The sequence below is a fragment of the Gracilinanus agilis genome, chromosome 2, assembly GCF_016433145.1.
Source record: "Gracilinanus agilis isolate LMUSP501 chromosome 2, AgileGrace, whole genome shotgun sequence".
Lineage (NCBI taxonomy): Eukaryota > Metazoa > Chordata > Mammalia > Didelphimorphia > Didelphidae > Gracilinanus > Gracilinanus agilis.
Window position 1 is genome coordinate 156,398,324 of NC_058131.1, and position 27,574 is coordinate 156,425,897.

The window sequence follows — 27,574 nt, forward strand, 5'->3', positions numbered from 1 at the left end:
AAGTCTTTGCCTTGGTCCACATGTAGTGCAGTCTGTGTATCTGATGCAAGGTTTGAAACCTAAGGTCCTTGAGCAGTTTCAGAAGCCTTTCCACTGTTGGAGTTGGAAAAGGACTATAGTTTAGAAGAGAAATTAAGATTAGCTATGTAGATTTGGTAGTCATCTCCACGGAGATCATAATTAATCTCATGGGCAATGATGAATATTCTGAGAGGAAGGATGTAGATAGAGAAGAGATCTCTTTGTCATCATTGCAATCACTGTGCTTTCCTACTTAATGGCAAACAATAAAACAAAATCAAATACTGTGTAAATGTTTTTATCTCCATTATCTCAACTGATGCTTATGCTTTCTGTGACTGATAAAGTACTAGCTAAACCGAACAACACTCATACATAAATGATTATTTTACTTCTGAATGTATGTGACTTCTCAAAGGGATGACAATGTGCTGTGGTCCAGAATAATTCAGTAGTGCTAATGCATTTTCCTTTTACTAGTGAGGAAATTAAGTCAGTAAGGCAGTCAGCTAGCATTTTATCAAATGCGTGTTATGTGCCAGGCTCTGTGCTAAGCACTGGGGATACAAAAAGAGGCAGAAGACAGTCCCTGCCATCAGGAAGTTCACATTAAAATTAAAGCTTGGTCCAACCCGTATAGCTAGTACATGATGAATCTGCCAATTGAATTTTAGGTTCCTTGACTCCAGTTCTTTGGCATTAATAGATACCACCCCATTCAAATGTATTCCCCTTCCCTACCATTTTATTCCTTATGAATTTTTTTCTAACTCTTGGAAGATTGCTGGAAATGAGATATTTTTATAGCCTAAGAAATATTGATGATTAATATAATGTAATAATAATAGCTAACATTTACTATTATTTATTTATTATTATTTACTATTATTTATTAAAATTTGAAAAACTTTAGAAATATCTCATTTTAGCCTCACAGCAACCATGGGATGTAGTGCTTTTATTACCCCATTTTACAGATGAGGAAACCAAGGCATGGAGTGGTTAAATGACTTGTCCAATGAGGACTGGGGACCAGGTTGCCTGTGAGATACCATCTTCCAGTTTTAGGATTGCAGGTTTGAGAATTCTGAGAAGGCATTCAGACTGAAACCTATATTCTTTGTTTCTTTATGGAGAATGTGGGACTTGCTCTCTACCGTGAAGAACACTAGATGAGAGAAGAGAGAAGGGGTGCAGGGTTTATGGGGTGTTTGGGAAGAGCAGCTCTGGAGTGAGCTAGGACTACTCATCTACCTTTGGTGTCCACCTGTTCCCCAACTCTCACATATGGCTCCAAGAAGAAGTAGTACTGTAGTAGCCAGTAAAATTGTCTCAGTAGTCATGTTAACCAGATTGAAGGTAGCCAATAAGCCTCAAACCCATTGATGAACCAGTGGGGATGTCTAACCCGAAGCATGTAAAGACTTCCCCAGGCAGAGTGAGTGAGAACAATTTTTCCCAATGGCCATGAAAGTGAGGCTGTGGAGTGCTTAGAGCCTAGAGCTTGATTAGACATGGAAGTTGCCGAGGTCATGAACTGCATCTCAGGCCATTACTGGTTGTCTTGACTTTTGTCTTGCCACTGACCTTTGATGACTTTGGAAGAGAGACTGAGATTGACCACTTTGTGCAACTCTGCCTCACTTAAATCCAGTCAAGACATCACCCCATGATGCCATTGGTCCTCTTCTAAAATGAAGGATGAACAACAACTACAACTAAATGTCTCTGGGCCTCAATTTCTTCATTTTTAAAATGAGAGTATAATAAAACTTATATTGCCTTCCCCATAGGCCTTTTGCAAAGATCAAAATGTGGCACAGTGGAAAGAGTGATGGATTTAGAGTCAGAAGTCCTCGATTTGAATCCTAGCTCTGTCACTAATTAGGCAATCATTACCTTTCTGAGCCTCTGTTCCCTTGTCTGTAAAGTGAAAGAACTGGATTAGATGATTTTTAAGAGTTCTTACTCTAATTCTGTATTACAAAGTTCTTTGTAAACTATAAACTATAAAGTGGTATTTTGGTGTCATTGCTATTAAACTATTACTGTAGCATCCTTTAGTGGGCAAGAACACAAGACTAGGAGTCAAGAGACCTGAGTTTCAGCTCTGTATCATCATCATCATCATCATCATCATCACCTCCGCTACCACCAGCACCACCAGTACCACCAGCACCACCATCTCTATAGGGGGCCTGCTTCTATATGATTTTGGGGGTCCTGAGTGGTGTGGTAGCATAGGATGGTTAAAGCAGGAGAAAGAAAATGAGAAAAACTAGACTAGTGGTTAGCCCATGCTGTTCTGAATTCTGTGGGCTTGGGAGTTTATTATATACTGATTTCAAACAAAGAACACAAAAAAAGAGTTACAGCAGTGAAGGGATAACAAATAACCCATTGAAGTTTAAAGAGTAAAGGTGCAAAGACAAATGGCCAAATTCCAACCACCAATTTAGTAGGGGATAACTCTGGGATCAGAAATACCCCATGGAGATGCTCACCAACTGAGTTCTGCTAAAGGCGCCAGTTCTAATCTAAGTATGCAATCTTATCTAAGTAATGTTTGTTAGGATTCAGGCTTCTCAATTATCGAGGAGAGGAATCATCAACTCAGTAGATGCTGGTCTGCCACTTCAAAGCTCTCCAATAAGAATTCTAGAAAGGTGGGGATCAAAAACTGAGTCAAAAGAGGAGCATCAGATTTTTATCTTAGATGGCCCATTCTGTCTGCATCCTGACATGCAGTGCAGAAAAATCATACACACAGTTTTACTTGCCAATGATTTTGTAATGGGATCCAGATAAATTATCTGTTACAGACTCTATTTCTCTAAATGACTCCTAATAGCCTCTTGAAGGGATCAAGTTATTTTTGATTTAACCTACCTGCTGGTATCAGAGCTTTTTGGGGCTCAGGTGACCAGAACCAAACACAAAGACTGCTTCAGCCTGGATTGGTCACATAGGGAATCCAGATAACAGGCCCTAAATTTGATCCTATTTCTCCAATGGCATTTCTACATCCAATGGTTCTCAACACATCTCCACTACAACAACAATAGTAATAATAACTACCTAGCATTTATGTATCTCTTTAAGGTTTGCAAAGCACTTTACAAATGTTATCTAATCTAATCCTCACCACAACCCTTGGCGATAAGTGCTATTATTATCCCCATTTTCACAGATGAGGAAACTACATCTTAACTCTTCTCACCTCCCACATACTCTATAGTCCAGTAAGAATAACCTTCCTCACACAAGACATTGCACACCTGCAAAGCATTTCTTCCTCATCTCCACCTCTTGGCTTCTCTGGCTTCCTTCAGGTCCCAATTAATATTCATTCCACCATCTTCCGGAAGCCTTTTCTGATCTCCCTTAATTCTTTTGCCTGCATCCACTGATTATTTCCAATGGATCATTTATGTTGATTATACATAGTTGTTTGCTGTGGCCTTTCCCCTTAGAGTGTGATCTCCTTTAGAGGAGGGACTATCTTTAGCTTCAATGTGTATCCCTCAGAGGCACTTAGTATAGTGCTTGGCACATCAGTGTTTATTGACGGGCTAAGGCAAACATAGAGATTAAGTGTGTTGCTCGGGGTGACACAACAAGCTGGATGAACTTGGGAAAATCACTTTCCCTCTCTGGGGATCATACTGCCCCATTTGTAAAAAAGAGGGGAGTGTGTATGATGCCCTCTAAGAGTTCCTCTACTTCTTTTATTCTGTAATTACTTGATTCCAATCTTAATGGTAGTCTTGCTTCTTAGCTTCTTGTCCCTGAGAACAGAAACATGTAAATCAGGATAATCAAACTCTGGGAGGCTTATTCTAGCCTAGTTTTTCTTGGGCAGAAAAAGGCCTCTTAAATTAAGTAGATACTTATTATTGATATTAGTAATACCACCATGCATTTGTATAGTGCTTTACACTTTTCAGAGCATTTTATGTCTAATATATCATTAACCATTTTGTCTGAAAAGCTTTCCTAGGTTTTTTTCTCAACTAACATTTAGAAGTAATATTTAATAGCATGTATTCAGTTCCCACATATTGAGAACACAATGACTACACACTACAATTTCCTGCCACAGCCAAACTTCTCCACTGGGGAGAGTTGCCCTTAGGGCTTTTTACTTCTTTTTTGTTGTTCCCCTTCTCTTCCTCCTCCACAGCTCTTGTACTTCTAAACATTTTGCTTTCTCTGACACCAAGGCAAAAGGAAATAGCACTAGATGGTATTAGGAGGCCTGGGTTCAAATCCCAGCTCTGCAATTGGCTCAATATATGACTATAGCCAAGTCACCTCAATTTCTTTACTTATAAAATAATAAATTGAGAAGCAACTAGGTATCATAATGGATAGAACAATAGTCCTGGAGTTCAGAGGACCTAATTCAAATCTGGCAACAGGTACTTCTTAGCTTTGTAACCCTAGGCAAGTCACTTCACCCCAATTGCCTAGCCCTTATGCTCTTCTGCCATAGAATTGATACTATGTCAGAAGTTAAGGTTAAAAAAAAATCAAATAATAGGTTAGCTCAATGATCTTCCTGAGGTGCCTTGCAACTCCAGTAATCTCTGAGTCTATTAAATATATAAGTACTGTGCACCTGATTTATGCCATTTTGTACAATTAGATACTAATACATGCACATTTTATGAAGCACTTTTAAGAATTTATAAATTACTTAAAAGTTTGTAATTAATTTCTTTACAATAATCCTATGAGATAGTTTTTAATAAGATATTAAGTAACCTCCCCACAGTCACATAGGTAATAAGTGGCAGAACCAGGATTCATTCCTGCTCCAAATTCATCCCTCATCTCCACTGCCATTTCCTCCATTTCAGGCCAGGAGGCTGCCAGTTCTTGTTTTTAAGATAAGGTCCAGAAATCCAAATCTCATTTCAGATACTATTTTTTAAGCCAGCCTCTGCTCCATGCTCTTCAGTTTCTTCCTCAGAACTCCATGATCCTTCACACTTTCCATGTTCCTTCTGGTGGTATCATTAAGTGTCATCGATTCACCAGAATTGGGTTGTAATCATTTGTTTTGAATTGTCTTGATGAATACTCTTGTCATATCTTGAATACATGCCTCACAGACTTTTCTGTTCTGTTGTTTTCAGTTTGACTAAATTGACCTTAGTATCCAGGGATACCTCCACTACTTTCTATTTTTCCTTTTACCTTAATTAGGTAATCTTTTATCTTATAGTTTGATTTTTCTTTGGTAGACAAAGGGCTACTTGTTCTTCAAGGCATTTAGAGTCTAAGATCTTTTTAGTCCAAGTGTATAGTTGTCTTTTTCCTTCCTTTCCTTCTCCATGTCATTCTTCTGCTCTTCAACCTCCTGACAAAGTCCAAGTTTCTGTCACTTAAGACATTTTTTAAAATTGATTCCCTTTTTCCATTTTTACCCCTGTGAGAACCTTGAATGTATAGAAGTATTCTTTGATCCTTTTTAGCTTCTCTTCTGGGAAAGCAAGCAGCCTTTATTTGGGATATAGTAGCAATCACTTGACTTTGGCAGAAATACAAATATACAAACATAGCACACTTAATGCATGTTACTATGCTACTATATGTTCATGCTCTCCATATGGATTGAGATTATCAGACTTGTTTTTTTTGAATGATTTGTGGTTCTTTACAATGTTCCTCTTAAGTAGTTGTTACAGATTTTTAGTCCTTTATCATCTCTTAGCTTCTTGGCATCTGCATTCAACATTGTTTCCTTTTTCTCAGAAATTTTATTGACACATGATTTTTATTTCCCTTCTTTAAAAAACTTCTAATTAATTTTACCAATTTTTCCTTATTAGTTTAATAACTTTTAAAAAACTTTATAATTTGTGATTTTTTTTATTACTTGCCTTTTCTACTGTCTTTTCCTTTTTCTTTCTTGAGTTCATTTCTCTAGGTACTTACTTCACATTTCTTTTGTGCTCACAAATTAAATCTGCTTTCTGTTTGAACCCTTTTTCTCTTCTACAATTTTCACTGAGAAGCCAAAAGTAGAGTCTGGAACGTGGGATTTTCTATCAATTTTTTCTCAATTCCTATCAAACTTTTTTCCAGATTAAGTATATAACCTTCTATCCTACTTCTTACCCTGACTCTTACCCTCCCCTAGAAAATAGTCTTTGTTAATCTTTATGGTTATTTTTAAGCATTATGTTCCAATAGCATTACCTTCATGCTATCTATCAGAGCACTTTCTTAGATAGAAACTCCAATTTGGTTTTTTTTCATTACTTTCTATGTTTATAACAATGGAAACGAAGAGGCATATCTACTTTGTTGTTTTAGGAGGCAGGTGAATATAAAACCCTCTGAGTCAATGTGGCATGCTGCTTATGATCATGAGCAAATTGTTTAATTTCTCAGAGTCTCAGCTTCTTCTTTGGAGAATAGTAGTAGTTGCATTACCTCCCTCTTTAAACCTTAAAGTACTGTATAAATGAAAGCTAATGTTATTTGGTTCAATTTTTTTTAACAGCTTTTACTGCCTCTCCTTTTTCTTTTCTTCTCATTTGCCTCCTCTGTATTTTTTCTTCTGCTCCCTCATATTGCCTGGAAACGGAGCTAAAGGCGAGACAGTGTGGGAATCTGACTGGGCAGGATTCATTGGCACCCAATCAAGAAACCATTGTCTGCAAAAGTCCCTTCAAGGTAGAAGAAATAAAGATGGAAAAGAGGCCAAAGCTGCTGTAGTCAGTCACCAGGACATAACTACTCAAACATATACGTGGAGATTTATTTATTCTTTGTTAATATATTAGTTTTCCACTCTGCAGAATGTCCATATTCATTATGTGTACAGAAAAGTGAGGCTTTACAGCAATTTAACTAGTTTGCATAGTTGCAGTTATATGTTTTTGTGCAATATAGTAGATATGTTCCTGAAAGGAAGTTATAATTTTATGAATATTTGACATGCAGTAGTGAAGCTTGCTATTTAAAGAAATTGGAGTGAATCCATTTATAAAGCCAACGAGAAACAGTAGCATACAGTGGAAATAGGATGGAACTTAAGAGCCTCAGGACCTGACTAAGAATCTCCACCTTGTCACTTGGCTCCTGTGTGAGCTTGGGCCAGTCACTGAATTTCTCATGGCCTTAGTTTCTTCATCTGTAAAATGAAGGGGGTCAACTAGATGATTGCTCAGGTCATTTTCAGCTTTATATCTAAGATCTAAAGGAGAATTTTTTTGATGCAAATAATTGTCTTTCCCCCATTTGTATTTTGAAGTTTTGTATATCAAGACACATTTCTGATTATTAATTTTTGTTGTTAAGTAATTTTCAGTCATATTTGATTCTATAACAGTGTAGATTCAATTTAGCAATGGGAGCTAAATAAAGCATACAGCTTTGAGATGAAATGGGATTGAGCACAAGCCATGAAGATTCTGGAAGTTCCAAATGTGAAAGAGGGGCCAGAGAAGGAGTTTTCAACTGTTACTTCACTCCTGAACCTACTGGGGACCAGGGGAGTTGGTCGAAGGGAGGTTGGGTTTGGTGGATCCTGAGTGAATCTAGTTCTACTATACCCCGATATCTGAGACTATTTGGAGATCAAAATTACTAACATTAATTTCTACAAACTTCAATTTACCATCCAAGAAGACTTTGGACACAGTAGTTCTTCATTTTGACCCAAGACCTCGGACTCCCTGGGGAGTGGGCTTGGGGAACCTTTTCCTCATCTAGCTAATTTCATTTATCCTTGTTACTTCCCTTTTATATTAATTTGGAGATTAATGAATAGGAGATTGTAGGGGGGAGAGGATCAGTTACTGAGACCCAGCTTCAGAAGAAGTGCAGAGCTGCTCTCTCTCGGGGAGAAGACTATAGTTGTTAGTGAAGCTCATCCCTTTCCTACCATCCTTGATTCCTCATACCCTTTCCCTTGTACCCTGAATTTATTTATCCTTTAATAAATCCCTGTTAGTTTTGCTAGTCATAGTTTAGAGCAATTACCTTGAGGGGGGGAGGTGATGTTAGAGTGGCTGAGGGGAAGATAAGTACAAACTCCATCTTGAAGGAAAAAAGCCGTTTGAATAGGGCACTGGAGGGTCTTGTCTTAATATCTGTGGCACTGAAGATTGGACCCAGTCCATTAGGGTCTCACTTGATCCCTAACATTTTCTTTCAACAACTCCATTACAATTTTTCCTTTTTGGGGAGTCCCCTTGAGAATTACACCCTCCAAGGTCTTCCCAGTGGGGGGTGAGGAGTCAGCTATTTTGGCCCAGTGGTATCTAGCAGGTGGGGTATTCCAAATACACATCCCATACATCATTAATACCTACCTCCTACAACCTTTTGTGACCCCACTTGAGATTTTCTCGGCAAAGATACTGGAGATGTTTGCCATTTCCTCCTCAGACTAATTTGAGAGATGAGGCAAACAGGGTTAAGTGACTTGCCCAAGGTCATATACCTAGCAAGTATCTTCATGGCTGGGTTATGACAGTGTAATAACAACGACAATGTTATTCAAGTTAATTTATAGTTTTAATGCCATACCAATAAAACTATCAAATAGACATGTTATAGAATTCAACATAATAATAAACAAAATTTGTTTGAAGGAATAAGAAGTTATAGACTATCAAAGGAAATAATGAAAAAAGGTAAGAATGAAAGGAGACTAGCATCTTCCTCATGCTATATGCTAAAGTAATAGTCATTAAAATAATTTGGTACTGTTTTAAAAATAAAGAAGTTAGATAAATGGAACAGATTAGATAAGCAAGAATCAGAAATAACAGAATATTGTTTTTTGTTTTGTTTTTCCAAATGTGTTTTAAAGCCTTTGAAGGAAAAAGTCATGTCCTACTATAGTTCCTAGTATGATGCAGATATTTAGTAAAGCCACTGTGACCTAGTAAACTAATATTTACATGCACTACATCAAGATATTAAGTTACTATTTTAGGTCTTACTTGCTTATTTATTGGGATATCATAGTATAAAAGATATGGTGCTAATTCACTCCAAAATCAAGTTGGGTAGTTGGTTTAGAGTTCAATAAGACTAAAAAGAACATTATCATATACTTGAATCTTCATTTTAAATGGTTATATGTCAGGTGAAATGAAAGCAGATTAATACCATTATTTATAATGTTTTTTGTATATCAACCTCATCTTTGGGAATTTATAAGCATCAACAATTGAAGAATTATAGGATAAGATGGGATGTTGCCCTGTTTGTTTTTTTGAAAATAAGGCCCTGGAATGATTGATCCCTATCACCATTTTATTTTTGTCTCTTTTGCGTCTGAATCCATACTTTGATAATTTAATGGATTTGTGTTCTCATGTTCTTGTTCCATAAGTGAAAATCTCAGTCTGTCCTCACCAAATCCTCTGTGCTGACTCTTGTATGTGTGCTCCTGTAATCCATCATAGAAAGTCTATTCAACATTTTAAAGACTTTTCATCTGGGTCTAATATTTTTTGGGTACCAGTTCAGCCATCTGTTATATTTTGTCCTTTTCAGAATACTTCAATACTTCCCTCCCCTCAACTTTCTGAGGGGAGGTCTCCCCCAACACCTCTAGGGTTAAAGAAGCATCAAATCCTATTTGTCATTCAAAGCCCTTTACAACTGGATTTCTTCTTAACTTCTCCGTCTTCTTATACCTTCTTTGCTCCCAGGTACTCTTTGCTACAGTGACACTGGTCTCTTAGCTATTCCTGGAATAATATACTTCTGTCTCCTGCCTGGACATTTTCACTGACTGTCCCCTGTGCCTGGAACTCTCTCTTCATCTCATCTCCTAGTGTCCATCCCTCCTGACACTACTGTCTTCCTTCCATTGATTATCTCTTATTTGATCATATCTATCTTGTGTTTACATAGTTGTTTGCATATTTTCTCCCCATTAGACTGTGAGATTCCTGGGAACAGGGAAAGTCTTTGTGCCTGGTACATAATAGAGGCTTAATAAATGTTTATCAACTGACTTTATTAATTGAATTTCCTACTCCTTCATGCAATAATGCATAAACCAACCCACTTTCTTCCTCCCCTTTTAAAATAAATGTTATTGACATATTTTGTTTTCCTATCATCAAAATTTCTCCCAGGAAACTCCTTCCCCTTCCAGACAACTATCCTATATAAGCAATAATATTTTTAAGAAAAAAAAGTGAAAAAAAGGAAAAGGAAAAAATCAAAAACATTTCAATACATTGAATAAGTCTGAAAATGTACGAAATGTCTCACACTGATTGATAGCTTATCTCTCCAAAGAAGTGTCTTCTCATATTAATTCTGAGACTCCAAGAAGCCAAAACTTGTTCATGGCTGCACCATAGTAAAACTTATCTGGGCAGACAGGCTAAACTAGGTTGAGAATAACTGACAGGCTTCAAATACATCTGTGAATTGGGGGGATCCCTACCCCAGGCATGTGTAGGCTTCCCCTGGCAGAATGGGTAGATGGGAATGATTTGTTACAGCTACCATGAAAGTGGCTAAAGTAGGTACTGTGGAGCTCTTAGAACTTGTTCAGATGTGGAAGATGCCAGGCCATCTTCAGTCATTTTGACTTTTGTTTTTCTGTTGGACTTCAAATGACTTTGGAAGAGAGGGGCTGACCTCTTTATGAAACTCAGCCTAGCTTAAATCTCATTTATGTGCCAGCCTGTGATGTAATTGACCCTCTTTGAAAAGGAAATACAAACCACAACAGCAATTAGTTCAAGTTGGAATCATTTGTATTTTACAACATTCACTTTTGATCATTTTTGTGGTTTCCATTTTCATTGTTTTAGTTATTTTCTACATTCTCTTCCGTACTCTGAATATTACTTTGTACATCTTTTCACATAGGTCTTTCTGTGTTTTCTGTATTCATCACATTTATCATTTCATCAGCACAGTAATATTCCATTATATTGATGTAAAAGAGTTGTTTAGCCTTTGTCTAATCAATGAGTAACTACTTTATTGTTGCTAGAGTTTGCTGCCACAAAATGTGCTACTATAAATATTTTGAAGTATATGGGTATTTTCTTCTTATTCAATACTTTTGTGGGGGATATGCCCAGCAGTGAGAGTATCTGGGTTGAAGAATATGGATGCTGTAGGCATTTCATTTGCATAATTCCAAATTATTTTCCAAAATGGTCATACTGATTAACAGATGGACAAAAAACACAATGTGATTATCTTCCTACAATCGTTTAAAAAAACAATAACTCTTACTTTCCATATCAGAATCAATGCTGTGCACTTGTTCCAAGGCAGAAAACCCTAGGCAATAGGAATTAAGTGACTCACCCAGAGTCATATAGAGAGGAATTGTCTAAGGTCAGATTAGAACCCAAGACCTCCCATCTCTTAAGCCCGCTCTAACTCTCCTGAGCCACCTAAGCACCCCTACTATATAATCCTTTCAATAACAACTATTCTCATCTTTTGCTGTCTTTGTCAGTTTTCTGGGTATGCAATGAAATCTCAAGGTAGTTTTGATTTGTATTTCTCTTGTCATTAGGTTATTTGGAGGATTTTTTCATATGGTTATTAATAGATTGAAATTCTTATTTTGAGAGTGAACTCTTTTTTTCATATGCTTTGATTGCATATTTATTTGGGATTGTCTTTTGGTCATTTATATGTATGAATATATATTCACATACATATGTGTACATGTACTCGTATTTTTCTCACATGTACATACATATTTGTATTATGTGATTATGTATGTATGTATCTATATATATATGTAATTCTTTAAGGGCATATTTTTGTGCTTTTAGAATTAGAACTAGAGAATTTGGCTTACTGACATTTTAAAGCATCTGTCAATATGTATTTATGAACTTACACTTAATATTTTGCATTTCTTTTTCTTTTTTTCCAGTCAAACATCACGTCAATGGAACTAGGACTGTCGAACCTTTCCCAGAGGGAACACAGATGGCTCTATTTGGTAAGATATCAAATCTGAAAGGAAACCCAAATTGTGTGGAAAGAATGAATGCCAAGTTTTTTAGTTTTTAGCAAGGGCCCTCAGGGTTTTAACATTTGGACTGCTCTAGATAATTCATTCTGGCCAAATGAAAACTATTCTGAGTTTTTAATAAATTCTGTGGTTAGGATTTAGTTATAAGTTTAGGTATTTTTTCTAATTTTAATAAGCCAATCACTAAATTTTAATTTTACTTTTTCTATATCTGTACTATAAAATAACCTGGTTACTTGGTGTTTCTGTTTTTATTTACTGAAAAGGAAAAGTGTGATTTTTATGTTGATATCATATGGCCCTTTTACTTTGATTATCATTGAAATAGTTTGAATTTCCATTCCTATAATCATCCCCATAAAACATTTCTTCTGTTTTGAGTTTATTAATTCATACACTAATTTTTTTCCAACATTTAGGTTCTTGCTTTGTGCCAAACACTGCTGTGTTCTAGGATATAGAGACAAAGACAAAGCAATTTATATACTTGCAGGAGTACTACTTTGCTACTGGCTTCTCTTGTTGGTTAGCTCTGCCTTTAAAAAACTTACATTTTATTAAGGGAAACATGTACATAAATAAATTATACATATGTATATTGTTATGGGTAAACAGGGGGTACACTAAAGTTAGGGGGTGATCTCCTTCCCTTGCTGAGTGATGGGGGTGGGGGGTAGAAGGTGATTGAGATGATAGGAGAGGAATGAAAGGGATGGCTGGATTTAGGGAGGAATGGACAAGGCGGTATTAGGATGGCAAGGGTACAGGGTTAGGTGTTCAGGAGAGGCAACTGACACAGACTGATACCCAAGCCAGAGACAGAGGATATTGGGGAATTAGGCTGAACCCTTACAGGCAGGAAAGGTACTTCTACAGACACAAGGAATAGGGCCAGTCAGAAGTGGTTTGAATCTGACTTGAGGGCTTTCTTGTTAGTTTCTCAAGTCCTCAAAGGAGGAACCACAAGGCTCCTCCCTGTCAATGAAACTGAAGGGATTCAGGAGGAAGTAAGTGTTGGGCAACTGCTTCCTCTCAAGATGGATGCCTCCAGTTTACCTCAGGAAATAAAAGAGAATTATTCCTTCCCCTTCACTGTTGCCTAATTTCTTCAACACAAAGATTCTACAGGGGGTTTGATTAGGTAACCAAGGGTTTTATTGATGTTCCAGGGTTGGTCAGGAAGGAGAGAGGGGTTTGGGGTTTCTGACAGCTGCTAGGGAGAAAACTCAAGATTGGGGAGGGTCACAGGAATGGGTTAGACTGAGAGAACCTGCTCTCTCAGCCTGGGAAGATTTGGCTGCTTTTAAAGTAGAGGGTATACTAAAGGGATAGTTTGAGTTCAAGGATGTCCTACTTGCCTATTAGGGAAAACTAACCCACAAAGTCTTTTCACTAAAAAACCCAAAAGCCACCCTGCCTCCCAGAGCCTCAGGAAAACAGGTAGGGAAAATAGGGAAATAATATAGAGAAGGTCAGGGAGAGGTCTAGAGAAATTAGCTAGGTACAAATTGTCCAAAGACAAGGCACAGGCCAAAGCAAACAGAAAGCCAAAATAGAGCTCTGGTTGATCCTTCTGCTCTGTTCAAGCCTCAGGGACCAACTGCACTTTCTTTCAGAATTCTAAGGCTTAACTGCCAGAAGTTTTCAATTGGCCCTCTGCAAGAGCAACACCTCTCTTGCATCTTTTGCATTACTATATATATCTATATGTCTGTATAGATATATATAAAGTGTTTTGTGGGTGGAATAAGTACAACAAAGAATGGGGGGTGAGTAAAGGCTTCATTCAGAAGATAGCCTTTGACATAAGCTTTGAAGAATGCTAAGAGAATCTGAAGAGGTACACATGAGAGTGAAGAGATGGTGTTTTCTTCTATGAGCTTTTGAGTCTTCTTTTTCATTTGACCCATTTCTTTTTTCATTGCTTTAGTTTCTCTTCCCCATTTTCCCTCTGCCTCTCTTAATTGATTTTTAAAATCCTTTTTGAGCTCTTCTAGAATCTGAGACCAATATATATTTTTCTTTGAAGCTTTGCATGTGTTTGCTTTGCATTTTTTGTTGTTGTTGTTGTTTGCTATCTCCTTCTGTGTCTGTACTTTGCTCTTTGTCTCCATGAGATTTTTATATGGTTAGGCATTTTTTGTGATGTTTGCTCATTTTCCAGCCTTTTTTCTTGTTTTTCTCTCTTATCTTAAAGATGGGCTCTGTTCTCAGGGTTGCAAAGATGGGATTAACTCTACCCTGACCATTTTTAGATTTAATCACAAAAAGTATACACACCCAACTTATCCTTAAGTGGGGGAGGTCTGTGACCCATGTGTACAATAGTTAGTGACGAATCAGAATCGATTGACTGTTCCCTGGGCAGTCTTAAGCAAAACTTTAGCTGTAATTGGTACACGTAAAGTGGGAAGAAAGCACAAGAAGTGACAGAAGGAATGGTCTTTATAAATTGCAAGAGCCTCCTGTAAAGAAGGGCTTTTTCCTTGAATTGGACCCTGGAGGAGCTCTTGGTTTGCTTTATATTTCTCCTTAGAACTACCATGTGAGTGAGTGAAAAAGGCTGACTCCCTTCCTTAGCTTTCCTGGAGGTACTAGCCTCCAGAGGAGCCAGGGGCCAGAGGCCCCTTGTCTAGGGGGAGGCCCTGTGGCTAAAACCCTTGTTAATTGACCTTTAGGCTCTCCATCTGGGGTTTCTGGGTTTGATCAAGTCAGTCATAGTGTGGATTGTTTTTCTTGGAGTATTTAACTCTAGGGATTGCTTGGTCTGGGCTCCCACAGGACAGTACCCTGGGGATAGCCTTGTGCTGGAGATTGGGACCTAGCCCTGGGCTTATACAGATTAGAAGTGCCCACAGTCTTCCTCAAGCTGGAATTCTGGTAGTTCCTGTAGTCTTAGACCAGCATTTGAAACTTTACAGGTCTGTGTGGGTTGCACTGCTGTTGGCTTAGTCAGCGTCTCAGGGTCTGGATGTTGACTTAAGCCCAGGTTCCAAATCTGGAAGAATAGATGTGGGGTGGCGATACTTGCTGTTGACTTGTGCCATACTTTTTGGTGTAGCCTCCTGTTCTGCTCCCCTCTCACTCCAGTGAACCAAATGCTTTCTGCCTACATTTCAAGTTATTCTCTGCAAGTAAGTTGCTTCACTCTGTCGCCTTGTTGGTTCTTTCATTCCAATATTTGTTTTGAGGCATTAATTTTGGTAGGAGAGGTTTCTCAAGGTGATTCAAGCTTTCCCTTCTACTCAATCTTCTTCAAATCTCCTTTTTCCCCCCAAAATGCTTGTTAGGGATGTTGTTGAGTATAATACTTTTTAGGTATAGATTAGATTAGATGGTTCCTGAAGTTTCTTCCAATTCTGAGAGCCTTTGATGCTTTGAAAGTATAGACTTTCAACATTCTCCTAAACACGTGATGGGTAAACTACGGCCCACAGTCCAGATGTGGCCCCCTGAAATCTTCTATCAGGTTGTGGGACATTATTCCTAATCTGACGAATACAATGAGTAGGATATAGTACAATGAAACTTTGAAAGAATTGCCTTAGAAACAGACTGACAGATGAGCATTTCCTTTCCTTTGGCCCCCCCTTTAAAAAGTTTGCCCATCAATGTCCTACACTAAAGGAGAACAAAATTAAGAAATTAAAATATCCTCTTGAGTATCTGCTTTATACAAGACACTACCACCTCCACTACCTAATAGGATTGTTGTAAGAATCATGAATTATATCTTTTAAAGTATTCTGGTAATGTGAGTTTTCTTTCAGTGCTTTGGGGATCTTGTGATTTTTGTTGGGATGGATATTTCTTCTATAGGTGTATATATTCTGATTCTTTGATGTCCTTTGTGTATTATGGTGGCTGAAAAACTTATCACCCAATGGGTAGCCTAATCATAAGCCTCTTAAAATCTATTTAGCCTCTTTTAGTATATATATTCTTGTTAGTATATATACTCTTTTAGTGGGCTTATACTTAAAACCTTTTCACTTGGTTGAATCTCTCTGAGTTTGCTTTCTAATGATCTATTCTTTAAAAACTCAGGCTCATGCTATAACCTGTTGAGATTATGGAATGGGATTCAGGTAGAGGGAAAAATTATTTAGTAAACTCTATTTAGTAATCTTTTTATTCATACCTTATAGAGTTCTGAACTTTCCCCAATATCATTTTTAAAATTTCTCTTTGTTTCTTGAGATCCTTTTTTTTATTCCTGTTTCTCATTCAGTATATGACTTTGTTTCTTACTTTGCTAAAAAAAAAAACTCCAAAAAAACAAACCACCACATACCCTCATTTACTTGTTTTTCACTTAAATAGATCTCTCTCCATGCTATGTATGTCCTATTTTCTTTTTTCCTACCCAATAACCTTAGAGGAGGAAGTTTTTTTGATCTCTGAATTTAACTCATTAGCCTGTATTCTCAAGTTTGTTTCCTGCCAAATCTGAAGGACCTAGCTCCCACAGGGAAAACAAAATAATAGAAAGTTTAAAAAAAAACACAACCCAAAACCCTTTTGTTCGACCAAGATTGTCTTTCTATTTTTGGTCCCATTTTTTTCATTCTTTTTGATGCCAAATATCTGGAATTCATGATTTAATATGCACTTTCTGTCTTCATTGCCTCACCACCCATTTTCCTTCTTTGTCCTCTCAACAAAATTTCTTTGACTGTAAAGATCATGGTCATACCCATCTCTTTCTAAGTTTTTTTTCCCTCCCTTGCCTTTTTTTTTGGACATTATCCTAGTTCTCTCTCTATTCTCTGTCTGATCCTTTATTTTTCAAACACTAGGTCCTTATTTTCCCCTCCCAAATTGTGTCTATAAGGTTCAGCCCTTGGCCACACTCCCTTTTTTCTCTAAGCTCTCTTAGAAGTTTTTCTTTTCTTGGTTTTCATTGTTGTCTTTATTTTGAAGTCTATAAAATCTACTTCATTAGCCTCAAACTCTCACTTAACTGTTCCTAGGACATTTCTACTTATGTGTCTGTAGTCACTTCTGACTTGCCATGTACATATAGATGTGTCAGTCCATTGGCTGCATGAGCAAAACTTCCTGAATGCTGCCTGAACCAGATTAGAATATAATTAATAAATGTTTACCAAAATGAAAGAAAATACAAGATAACATAAATAATGTTTGTTTGTGGTTTTCTAAGTCAATATGCAGCCTAAAAGAATCTGTTTCTATTTGAGTTTGAAATCACTGACGTGGAAAACTAAATTCATCATCTTTCTTAAGCTGCTGCCCCTACTTTCCTATTTCTATTAATGCTTGTATTTTCCCAGATTCCTTGGTAGAACATTTGATGGAATCTTTAATGTTATGTTTGATAGTCTTTCTCTTTCACCTCTCATATTTAGTCAAATTGCAAGACCTACTGATTCATCCTTCCTAATATCAGTTATTTCTATTCCTTCCTCTCCTTTACAAGTATCAACACCTTAGTTCAATGTTTTGTTCTTTTGCCTTAAAGATTATTATTTAGCAACATCTCACCTAAGAATTTCTCATCTGATCTGCTGCTGCACATTCTAACTAATATTACAGTACATGACTTTTTTGTTGTTGTTTCCTTTCTCAAGTACCTATGAAGGCAACCAGTTTTGCATTGTTACAAAATTGCCATTCTTGCTCATGTGAATGCCTATGATGTGACTTCATTCCACCTGTTTAGCGTTAACTATTTTCCAGTAGAAAACTTCCATTCTAGATATACTAGTCGTTGTTCAGTCATTTCAGTCATATTGTGTCCTAGTATCCCAACTATAATCAGTAAATGTTTATTGAGGAATTACTTTGTGTGTTCCTTTCTATCCCCCAACATTTATTTATTGCCATGCTCCCAATTACAGGATGATGTAGTCTTATCTCTTAAGTTTTTCTCAGAATGGTTTTTCCAAATAGAATAGTCCTCCTTGCTCTTCTCCACAAGGCTTTTTTCTGACAGTACCAGCTCATACTGACATTTCCCTTCTCTATCTCTGGTACTGCCAACATCACACAATTAACACCTTATTAATATGCTGTCCTATTCTCTCTATATACCTCTGATCACTTCATTGTATTTCTTTTACCTGTTTAATCCATAACCTCCCATAGTCTGCATCTTGTAATTATTATTATTATTGTTCTATTAGCTGCTATTTTATATAGTGTTTTGCTTGCAAAGCAGTTTTCATACTCTATCACAGTTGATTTTTATGATAAATTTGTCTATGTCTTTGGCCTATTATCAATTGGGGAATGACTTATATTCATATAAATTTGATTTAATTCTCTTTTCATTTGAGAAATGAGGCCTTTATTAGAAACAGTTGCTGAAAAATATTTTCTCCAGTTTTTTGTTTTCCTTCTAATTTTGGCTAAATTGGTTTGTTTGTGTAAAACCTTTAAAATTTAACATATTCAAAATTATCCATTTTATTTCCTGTAATGCTCTCTATATTGTTTGGTTATATATTCTTCCTTTATCTATGATCCCCTAATGTGCTTATGATATAATCTTATATGTCTAAATCACATAATCTTCTATTTGCTTCCATTTTCTGGATAAGTTCATGCCATTCATATTCACAGTTAGTATTACTGGTGTTTTTCCCTCCATCCTACTATTTTACCCTGTTTATCCTTCTTTCTCTCCTTTTATACTTTCCTTCCTCAAAAACGTTTTGCTTTTGTCTACCACTTCCCCCAATCTGCTCTCCCTTTGATCATTTTCCCACTTTTCTTATTCCTTCTCCCCTCCTACTTCCTTATAGGGTAAGAGTATGTCTTGTTGTGTTGTTTGAGTGTGTATGTTGTGGATTTTAAAATTAATATAAAAAAACTAAGTATTATATTTTATAAATTTTTATTATTAATAAAGTAAAAAGCTAAAGTAAAAAAGGCAACTAACTAACTCATCCTCACTCATGAAGAAGAGAGGAAGAGGGGTAAAGCCTCAGAACTTATACAAATAGTAACCATGCAAAGGTGGACAAAAGGAAAAGCATTCTAGGTAATACAGAAAGGAATTTGGGGTAATGTAGTTTTAGGGGTTCAAGATATTTTTAACTATATATTGTTATACCTTCTTTGAATCAATTCCAAGGAGAGTTAATTTCAAGCATTTAGCACCCCCCCATCTTCTACTTCATTATAAAAACTCCTTCATACCTTTTTTATGTGAGATAATTTTCCCCATTCTCTTTCTCTTTCCCCTTCTCCCAGTGTATCCGTCTTTTTTATCCTGAATTTTTTGACAGCTATGATCCCATTGTACTCAGTTTATACCTATTCCCTCTGTTGTATACTTCTATTTGCCATAGTAATGATAATGTTCTTATTTATCTCCTTATGCTTCTCTTGAATCTTGTATTTAAAAGTAAGATGTTCTGTTTAGCTCTTTTCTATTCAAGTAATCTTAGCTCCTTTACCCTCCAGAATATCACATTCCAAGCTCTCTAATTCTTTAATATAAAAGCTGCCAAATCTTGTGTTTTCCTGATTGTGACTCTATGATATTTGAATTATTTCTTTTTGGCTGTTTGCATTATTTTCTCCTTGACCTGGAAGCACTGGAATATGGCTATAATATTCCTAAAAGTTTTCATTCAGGGATTTATTTTAAGAGGTAATTGGTAGATCCTTTCCAATTTTATCCTCTGGTTCTAGGTCATTAAGGCAATTTATCTTGATAATTTCTTGAAATGTGATGTCTAAGCTTGTATCATGGTTTTCAGGTTAATATTAATCTCTTACTATCATTAATATCTTAAATTATTTTTCCTTGACCTACTATCCAGGTCAGCTTTTTTTCCAATGAGATATTTCACATTTTCTTCTACTTCTTTCATTCTTTTGAGATTTTTCCTCCATTGTTTCTCAATGTCTACTAGACTCATTAGCTTCTACTTACCCAGTTCTAATTTTTAAGAAATTATTTTCTTCATTGAGCTTTTGTGCCTCCTTTTCTATTTAGCCAGTTTTATTTATTTAAAATCCTTACCTTCCACCTTAGAATCAATACTATGTATTAGTTCCAAGGAAGAAGAATGGTAAGGGTAGGCAATGGAGGTTAAATGCCTTGTCCAGGGTCACACAGCTATGATGTGTCTAAGGCTAGATTTGAACCTAGGAGACCTCCTTTCTCTAGGATTGGCTCTCAATCCACTGAACCACCTTATAGTTCCCTTCTCATCCAGTCTTTTGACTTTTAACTTTATATTAAAGTTGGACTCTGTACCTGGCCTGGATGGGACACTGCTCCCAAGCTTTAGGTTTTATATGCTGCTGTTTTCAGAGCTAGTTCTAGGAGTCTTTAAATAGTTTTCAGTTCTTCCAAGGTGATATGGTCTAAGGAGAGGTGTAGTCACTGCTTTTCTGGCCGGTGTTCTGGTCTGTGAGTGACCACAGATATACTTTTCAACTCTGGAATGGTGTCTAGTTTCCCTGCTCTAGTTAGTACTCCTCATGGTGTTGGCACTACAACCCATAACCATGTATGGGTAATGCAACAGAGTTTTGCTCCCAGTGCTTAAAAGGGATCACACTTAATCAATTTCTTACTAGTTTTTTGACTCCCTTACTGTTTATGGGCTGAGAACTCTAGATGCTGCCATAGTGCCACTGCCACTGATTCAGTTACCTCCAAAGCCTCGCTGCTGGCTTGTAGGGGCACAGCCTACACTGGTAGGGCCTGTGCGTGCTGTACAGTGCCCCATTCTCACCCCAGTAAGATAAACCCTTTCTGCCAAATTTCTAAATTTTCTTGATCTGGAAAATTGTTTCACCACAACCTTTTGTTTGTTTGGTCACTTCAGAATTCAATTTGAGGTATTATTTTAGTGTTTGGAGGAGAATTTGGGAGAAATCAGTTGAGCTCCTTTCTTGACTGCCATCTTGGCTCTACCTCATGTTCAAAGGATCTTTTAGTGATAACTTTTTCAGCTAATGCTTTTTTACTGTCTTGTATTTAGGAAAAATTTTTTTGTTATAAACAGGAAGATTAGTGGAGGAAGGAGTACTTTCTGTTAAGTAAAAGGAATAAACATACCAACTTTTCTCCTTACCAATTAATCCTAGACAATTAAAAAACAACAAAAAAAAAAGAACATTTTTAGAACATAACCATCATGTGAGAAAAATAATTTTTATATCTACTGGAAATTTTATTTAATTATATTATGAAGCATTTCAGAAACTTTTTGTAATGCATTGATTAATTTTATAGCTTTCAAAGTACTCGTTCAAAAAACTTGTTCAGTTTCCTTGCTTGTTTCCCTGTCTTTTGTTTCTGTGACCAGAATGGCTTTCCTCTCCTGTGATATCCATTCTGTGTGTTCTGGGATGATGATAATGAAAGTAATGGGTTGTATTATCTGGGTGGGTGTCTCTTCTAGACAGGGAGCTCTCCTTTAAGTCAGTGGGAGTTCTTTACTTAAAGTCAGGAAAAAAAGAATCCAACATCTTACCATTACGCATTCTCTTTGTTCAAAGTAGTTAAAAGTACACTATAAGATATCATCCTTTCAATCTTTACAGCGGTTCTATGAAGTGGGTATTATAGGGCCTTTTATAGGAAGGGATACTGAGGCAACCAAAGATTAAGGAATTTTGGTCTAATAAAGAGAATACTTTCTCAGATATGAAGAGAACCAGCATAAAATTGTTGATATATGCCATCCCTCCTAATAAATATTTGTTGAATTGAGTTAAAGTAGGAACATTTCTGAAACCTTTAGGGAATGTAATCACATCAGTTTAGAATTATTGAGTCTTTCTTTGTCACTTTGAAATACTGATGGACTTCCATTTTTTTTAAATGCCTTGCTGTCATAAGAAAGTTGTTTCTACACAATATACTTATTATTCTCTATTAATCATGCAAATGAGAAAATTTATGACTTCCTCGTATTATAACTTGAACTTTATTAAGATAATAATAACAGATCATATTTACTTAGCATCTTATAATTTACCTAGAACTTTCTGTATAAGAGAAGCTAAATAAATTATGCAAATACTATCATCCCCACTTTGTGGATGAGCAAACAGAGGTTTAGCAATTTGCCTCTTGCCAGTAATTAGAACTGACATATGAACTCTTATATCTAAGGCCAGTAGGCTTTCTCCACAATACTTTATTATTTCTAAAAATTTTTTTAAATATAATTTTGTTGCCCAAAATAACATAGAACCTGAAATTAAATATAAGTTGCCTTTCTAAAGCTTTCATAAATACATGTTGAATTTATTTGAATTGAAGATATAAATGAGCTAAAGCATATAATAGTGAAACAAATGAATAAAAACACAGTTCACAAAAGACGTAGCTTTTATGATAAGGGATAATAAGCACTTTTTAAAGATAAAAATAAATCCTGCTGCCTCTTGTATTCTTTGTACTCACATAGATTCCTATTTCAATGACTCCATGTAGCACAGGTGGGTGACCTTGGATGCTTGAATACAGTGGACATTACAGTACAATTCGGTTAGATTGTCTTATGTGAGAGATCCCATGAAATCCCAACAGCAAATTTTTCTTGCTTAAGTATATAGCCTGGGTAAATATAGAGACGCTCATCACCAGTACATCAGCTACTTAGTGACAAATTCTTTGGTCATAGTAACCCATGAAACAAAGAAAAAAATTAGTGGTCTTTAGGCCATTGAGTCTTAAATGGTGGCCTTGAGTCTTAAACAGCCCACCTTATATGTATGGGGGGGATATTTATGGAAAAGGAAGTAGAGGTTGCTAAAATTAAGTTTTTAGATATTTATAAATGTTATCTTTAGATCTTTGTAGTATAAATGTTAGAGCCTTGCCCAGTGAAAATTTAAAGGGTGTGTGTGTGTGTGTGTGTGTGTGTGTGTGTGTGTGTGGGCGCGCCCTTGGGCCATAGATTCTAGGGACCTTTTCTCAGAATCATGTTTTCAAATGCATGAAATAAAATACATAGAATTTAAAGGGTGTGTGTGTGTGTATGTTTTGTGTAGTATAGTATAAAGTTTTAAAAGTATAAGAGATGAAATAAAAGACCAAGATAGTAGTTAACACTTACTCCATATTTTTGCTTTACCTAGTACTTCTTGCACAAGAGGACAGGGACAAATAAATGATGTAAATATTATTATCCCATTTTATAAATGAGGGAAAAATGGTTCTATGATTTTCTTCTTATCACATGGCAAGTAAGTGGAAGAACTGCATAGATATATAGGCTAAGTATTAGGAAAACAAATTACTAAGGACTGGGAATAGAAATATGAGAAGAAAGTATCTAAATATCAGTTTAGGATCTAAATGCGTGTGTTTGCAAAATTTTATGAATATAATATCATAGATTATGTATAGTATTATCTTATGAAATAGGAAGATCTTATGCAGGAAAGAGTAAGTTTATAGGAGGCTTGCAAGATATTCATTTAAGGAAAATAATCTTGAGGGTGTTAATACAGCTGGAAGAACAGCACACAGAAAGGGGAAAAAAATCTTCAAAGATTTTTTTAATGGATTTTTTCTCCAGTAGTAGCATTTATTAAGGGCTTTCTGTATTTCATGTTCTAGTCTAAGACCTGTGGATTCAAAGAAAGGGAGAAAAAAGTCTTGTTCTCAAGAAATTTCATTTTAATTGGAGAGACAACTAGTAAATAACTAGCTGTATATGAGAGATATAGTATAGAAGGAAAAACAATCTGAGATTGGAAAGCATTAGTACTTATGGAGGAGGAAAGGAATGAGACAGAAAATGTGTGTTTTGAGCTCTACTTTTAAGGAAATCAGAAGGGCCAGTATGCAATGAGTACAAGGAAGACAATTGAGAATATGGGGCATAGACAGTCCCTGATGTGTTACTTTGAAAAAGTAAAAAGTATGCTAAGGAAAACTGGGATGAAAAGAGCAACAAGATAAGACCAAATATTCTATGTTTGAGGGGGTCTGTGCAGAAAGGGATATAATTTTGAGTATGGTGAATGCTTTCAAAGGATCTGGGAAGGAGTAGATTTCACTCATCTACTGACCATAATTGACACATTCCACAAAAGAATGAATGGCAGAAAAAATAATAGATCTTCCCATGTTTTTTAAAAATGGTTTTTGAGTCAATAAAGTAAAATATCTTAGATTTAAGGTATCTGTTAAGATGTCCATTAAGGTGTCACCTATGCATCTGTTAATATCATATATTCTCTAAAAGATGTAGCAATAGGGATAATTTTGATTTTCCTTTAATTATTAATAGCAAATGAGGCATGGAATAGGGAGACAACACTAATCAAATTTATTTGCCCATGTCATGGAGGATATTCTGTGCAGAGTCCAGATGGTGAAATCCTCCATATACTTATGTTTTCAGATGCTGTTGTGCTGATGGTATCAGTCTTTGGAGTATTAGAGAATTCTAAATAAAACACATAATGAGCCAGTCAAAAGAGTTTAGCCTGTGTGTCTGTGCTGGACAAAACAAGTGGATGAAGAATGGGTACTTATCTGCTTATCATGTGTAGTTGTATGGTCCACTTTTTGTGCTCATTCATAAGTAGATAGATAGATAGGTAGGTAGACAGACAGACAGACAGACAGACAGACAGACAGATAGATAGATAGATAGATAGATAGATAGATAGACAGATAGCTAGAACAGATACTAAATATATAAGTTGGACCAAGAATTGAATATGAAGAGAATGAATGAGATTGTTTCTGGGAAATTGTGTAGTTATTTTAATGACTTCATGTTTTATGTTGCTTTATTTTGTTTTATCAATATTATTCTTCCAGTGATTCCATATTATTTGTAAATCATGCATGGAATAAAAATGAAACAAATAATTGTAACTGGAAGTCATCTATGGGACAAGGGAAAGGTAGGTATAAGTAGGCTGGAACAGATTATCAGCCAAGAGAGGAAGCATAAAGGATGTCATCTGAGAGATGTATTACCAGAAAAAATATGGAAAGGTCCTGAGGCGAAAGTGAGGGCTCACTGTGAGGGATTCTCTACTATCATCTATGCTGTGCTAAGAGATCTAAAAGAAAGCATGTTGGGTAGATCCCCCCTTTGGATTTTGTAGGGAAACAGAGGCAAGAAAAACAAAGGGTAGATTTTAATTTATAAGAACCATCTACATATGTAAGATCACAGATCTACCAATGTATTGAAGTATATAACTGATATGTAAAAGTCCTGAGGGTGAACCTTTTATTTTAGATTTAAAATCAATAAAATAAGAATTTTGAAGAAAGAATTATTAAAAATAAACATCTTAGGGGGCAGCTGGGTAGCTCAGTGGATTGAGAGTCAGGCCTAGAGACGGGAGGTCCTAGGTTCAAATCTGGCCTCAGACACTTCCCAGCTGTGTGACCCTGGGCAAGTCACTTGACCCCCATTGCCTACCTTTACCACTCTTCTGCCTTTGAGCCAATACACAGTATTGACACCAAGATGGAAGGTAAGGGTTTAAAAAAAAAAAAGAATAAATATCTTAGTAAGATTCCCAAACTCTGTGCAAATTGTCTTATTCCAAGTTTGGTGAGTCAAAATTTATAAAATTTTAATACTTGACATATTTGTATATATGCATATGTACATGTATATATATACATAGTATATGATATATTGATGAATTTATTGACAGAAATAGATGTCTGCTACTTAAGGTAGTGAGTTCTTCCCTTCACTTACAGTCTTCAAGTAGAGGTTAAATGATAGCCTTTTAAAGATATCAGAAAAAAGATTTCTGCATGGATTGTTAAACTAACCTAGATGCTTTTCTTAGATCCCTTCCAACTTTAATTTTTATGATTTTATAATCTGGATCTACTTGCCTAGTTTCCTCGGGGGAGCAATTGAGAAAGTCTAATGGACAAAGCAGTGGGATTTGGAGCCAGTCAATTCAGGTCAAATTCTGACTTTGTTTCTTCCCTGTGTGAACTGTGGGCAGGTTAGTTAACCTCCCTGGGTTTTAGTTGCCTCATCTATAAAATGAGGAGTGACCTTAAAATATCTTTCAGCTTTGAATCTATGATTCTAAAACCAAGAGACCACAGCAAAAGAAACTCAGTGAATTGTTTGTGCTGACATAGCTTGTGGGAAAGAAGGAAACACTTTAGAAAACTCATACCAGCCTGAAAATAATGAATTAGTGACTTGATAACAGCAGAAGACAAATGATGAACCAGTCTTTCTATTTTAGTCTTCATGAAGGCATTTAGATTAGACAGGAGTAAAAAATCTGTTTAAATTATTATGGGCAATGTAGTGACAATATGTTCTCAAGCATAAATATTTAATGCTAAGCCTCATGAGCTGTGGAAGTGGCAAATGATTACCTGAGCTCTGTGAGGTAAGTCAACTCTTTTTGGAGTGGAGGGCAGGGGAAGTGACATTGTGGGAGAAGAACATGTGTATGCAAGACTGAACAAAACCACCACCTCTGCCTATTCAGGACATAAGTATTTGTTGCTCTGCAGTCTAGAGTATTTGAATGGAGAGATAAAACCATTAAGATAGAGGAGAAACAGAATTCATTGTTTATGAGAGGAACCAACTATAGCAAATTCTTACTTGAATCAAACCATAGGTGATTTTTGAAATAGCTAGTTATTTGTCTGCCAGCCAAGCAAATAACGTTGAAAACAGCATGCAGTATGTCAGACTTCAAGGGAAAATCTATTGGTGTAACACTGGCTTGAATCCAACATTATATTGGAAAATAATCTGATTCTAGTGTGATATATTTCTTCTTGAACCTTGACTGAAAATTATTGAAGATCATTTTGTGATTGTTGAAGTGGCAGTCTCTTATGGCTTTAAAGAGTTTGGAAGGATGACCTTAAAATTGGTTGATAATTAGATAAATAATTTGACTTCATAAGCTTTTGGAATGGTGTGTTACCACCCACTGTACATTTCTAACTTGATCTGTCAGGTGAGGAAGCAAATAACAGACTTTTTTTTCCATTAATGATGTACAGTGAAATGGTAGATAATTAGATATTTGAATCACTTGGTTAATATTTTTAGCCAGATTTATAATATATTTATTTTGCACTTAAGTTAGTGGTTTCCATTTTCCCTTCCTTGGTTTTGATGGATTGGCCAAAGGAAGGTGAAATAAAGCCAGATTAGGGTTATTTCAGCTGTGTAAAATCTCGTTCTCTGCATGGTAGCACATGGGAAAAGTCCAGGCATAAGATCATAGATCTTAGCATTTAAAGCTGGAAAGCATGTTAGACCCCAACTAGAAAGGCCCTCATTTTAGAGACAGGACACATTGCAATTGAGAGACCTAAAATGACTTGCTTGAGGTTCTAAGCTTTGAACTTAGGCCTTCAGGTTCCAATGCAGGAGTTTTTCAGGTATTCCACACTGTACTCCAGAAATAAAGATGTTGGGTAGGCTCATGCCAGAAGTAGCACCTGAGCCCTGAGATCAAAGAATGTACTTAGAATGAATGAGTAGCAATTGGGTATGACTAGTGCCTTCCTAGATTTTTATAGGAAAGAACTGAATCTCTTAAAATGTATTTTATAATTCAGTGCTTATTACTTCATTTAAC

At 36.2% G+C, this 27,574-nt stretch overlaps 1 protein-coding gene across 3 annotated transcripts in view; it reads left to right on the forward strand.

The window, feature by feature from the left end:
• MSRA (methionine sulfoxide reductase A) overlaps positions 1–27,574 on the forward strand; it is a 585,525-nt gene that overhangs the window by 203,375 nt on the left and 354,576 nt on the right. For all 3 annotated transcript variants that reach the window (XM_044663472.1, XM_044663473.1, XM_044663474.1), the window contains one exon: positions 11,918–11,986. In XM_044663472.1, the coding sequence (XP_044519407.1) occupies positions 11,918–11,986 (69 nt within the window). The remainder of the gene's footprint in view (positions 1–11,917; positions 11,987–27,574) is intronic.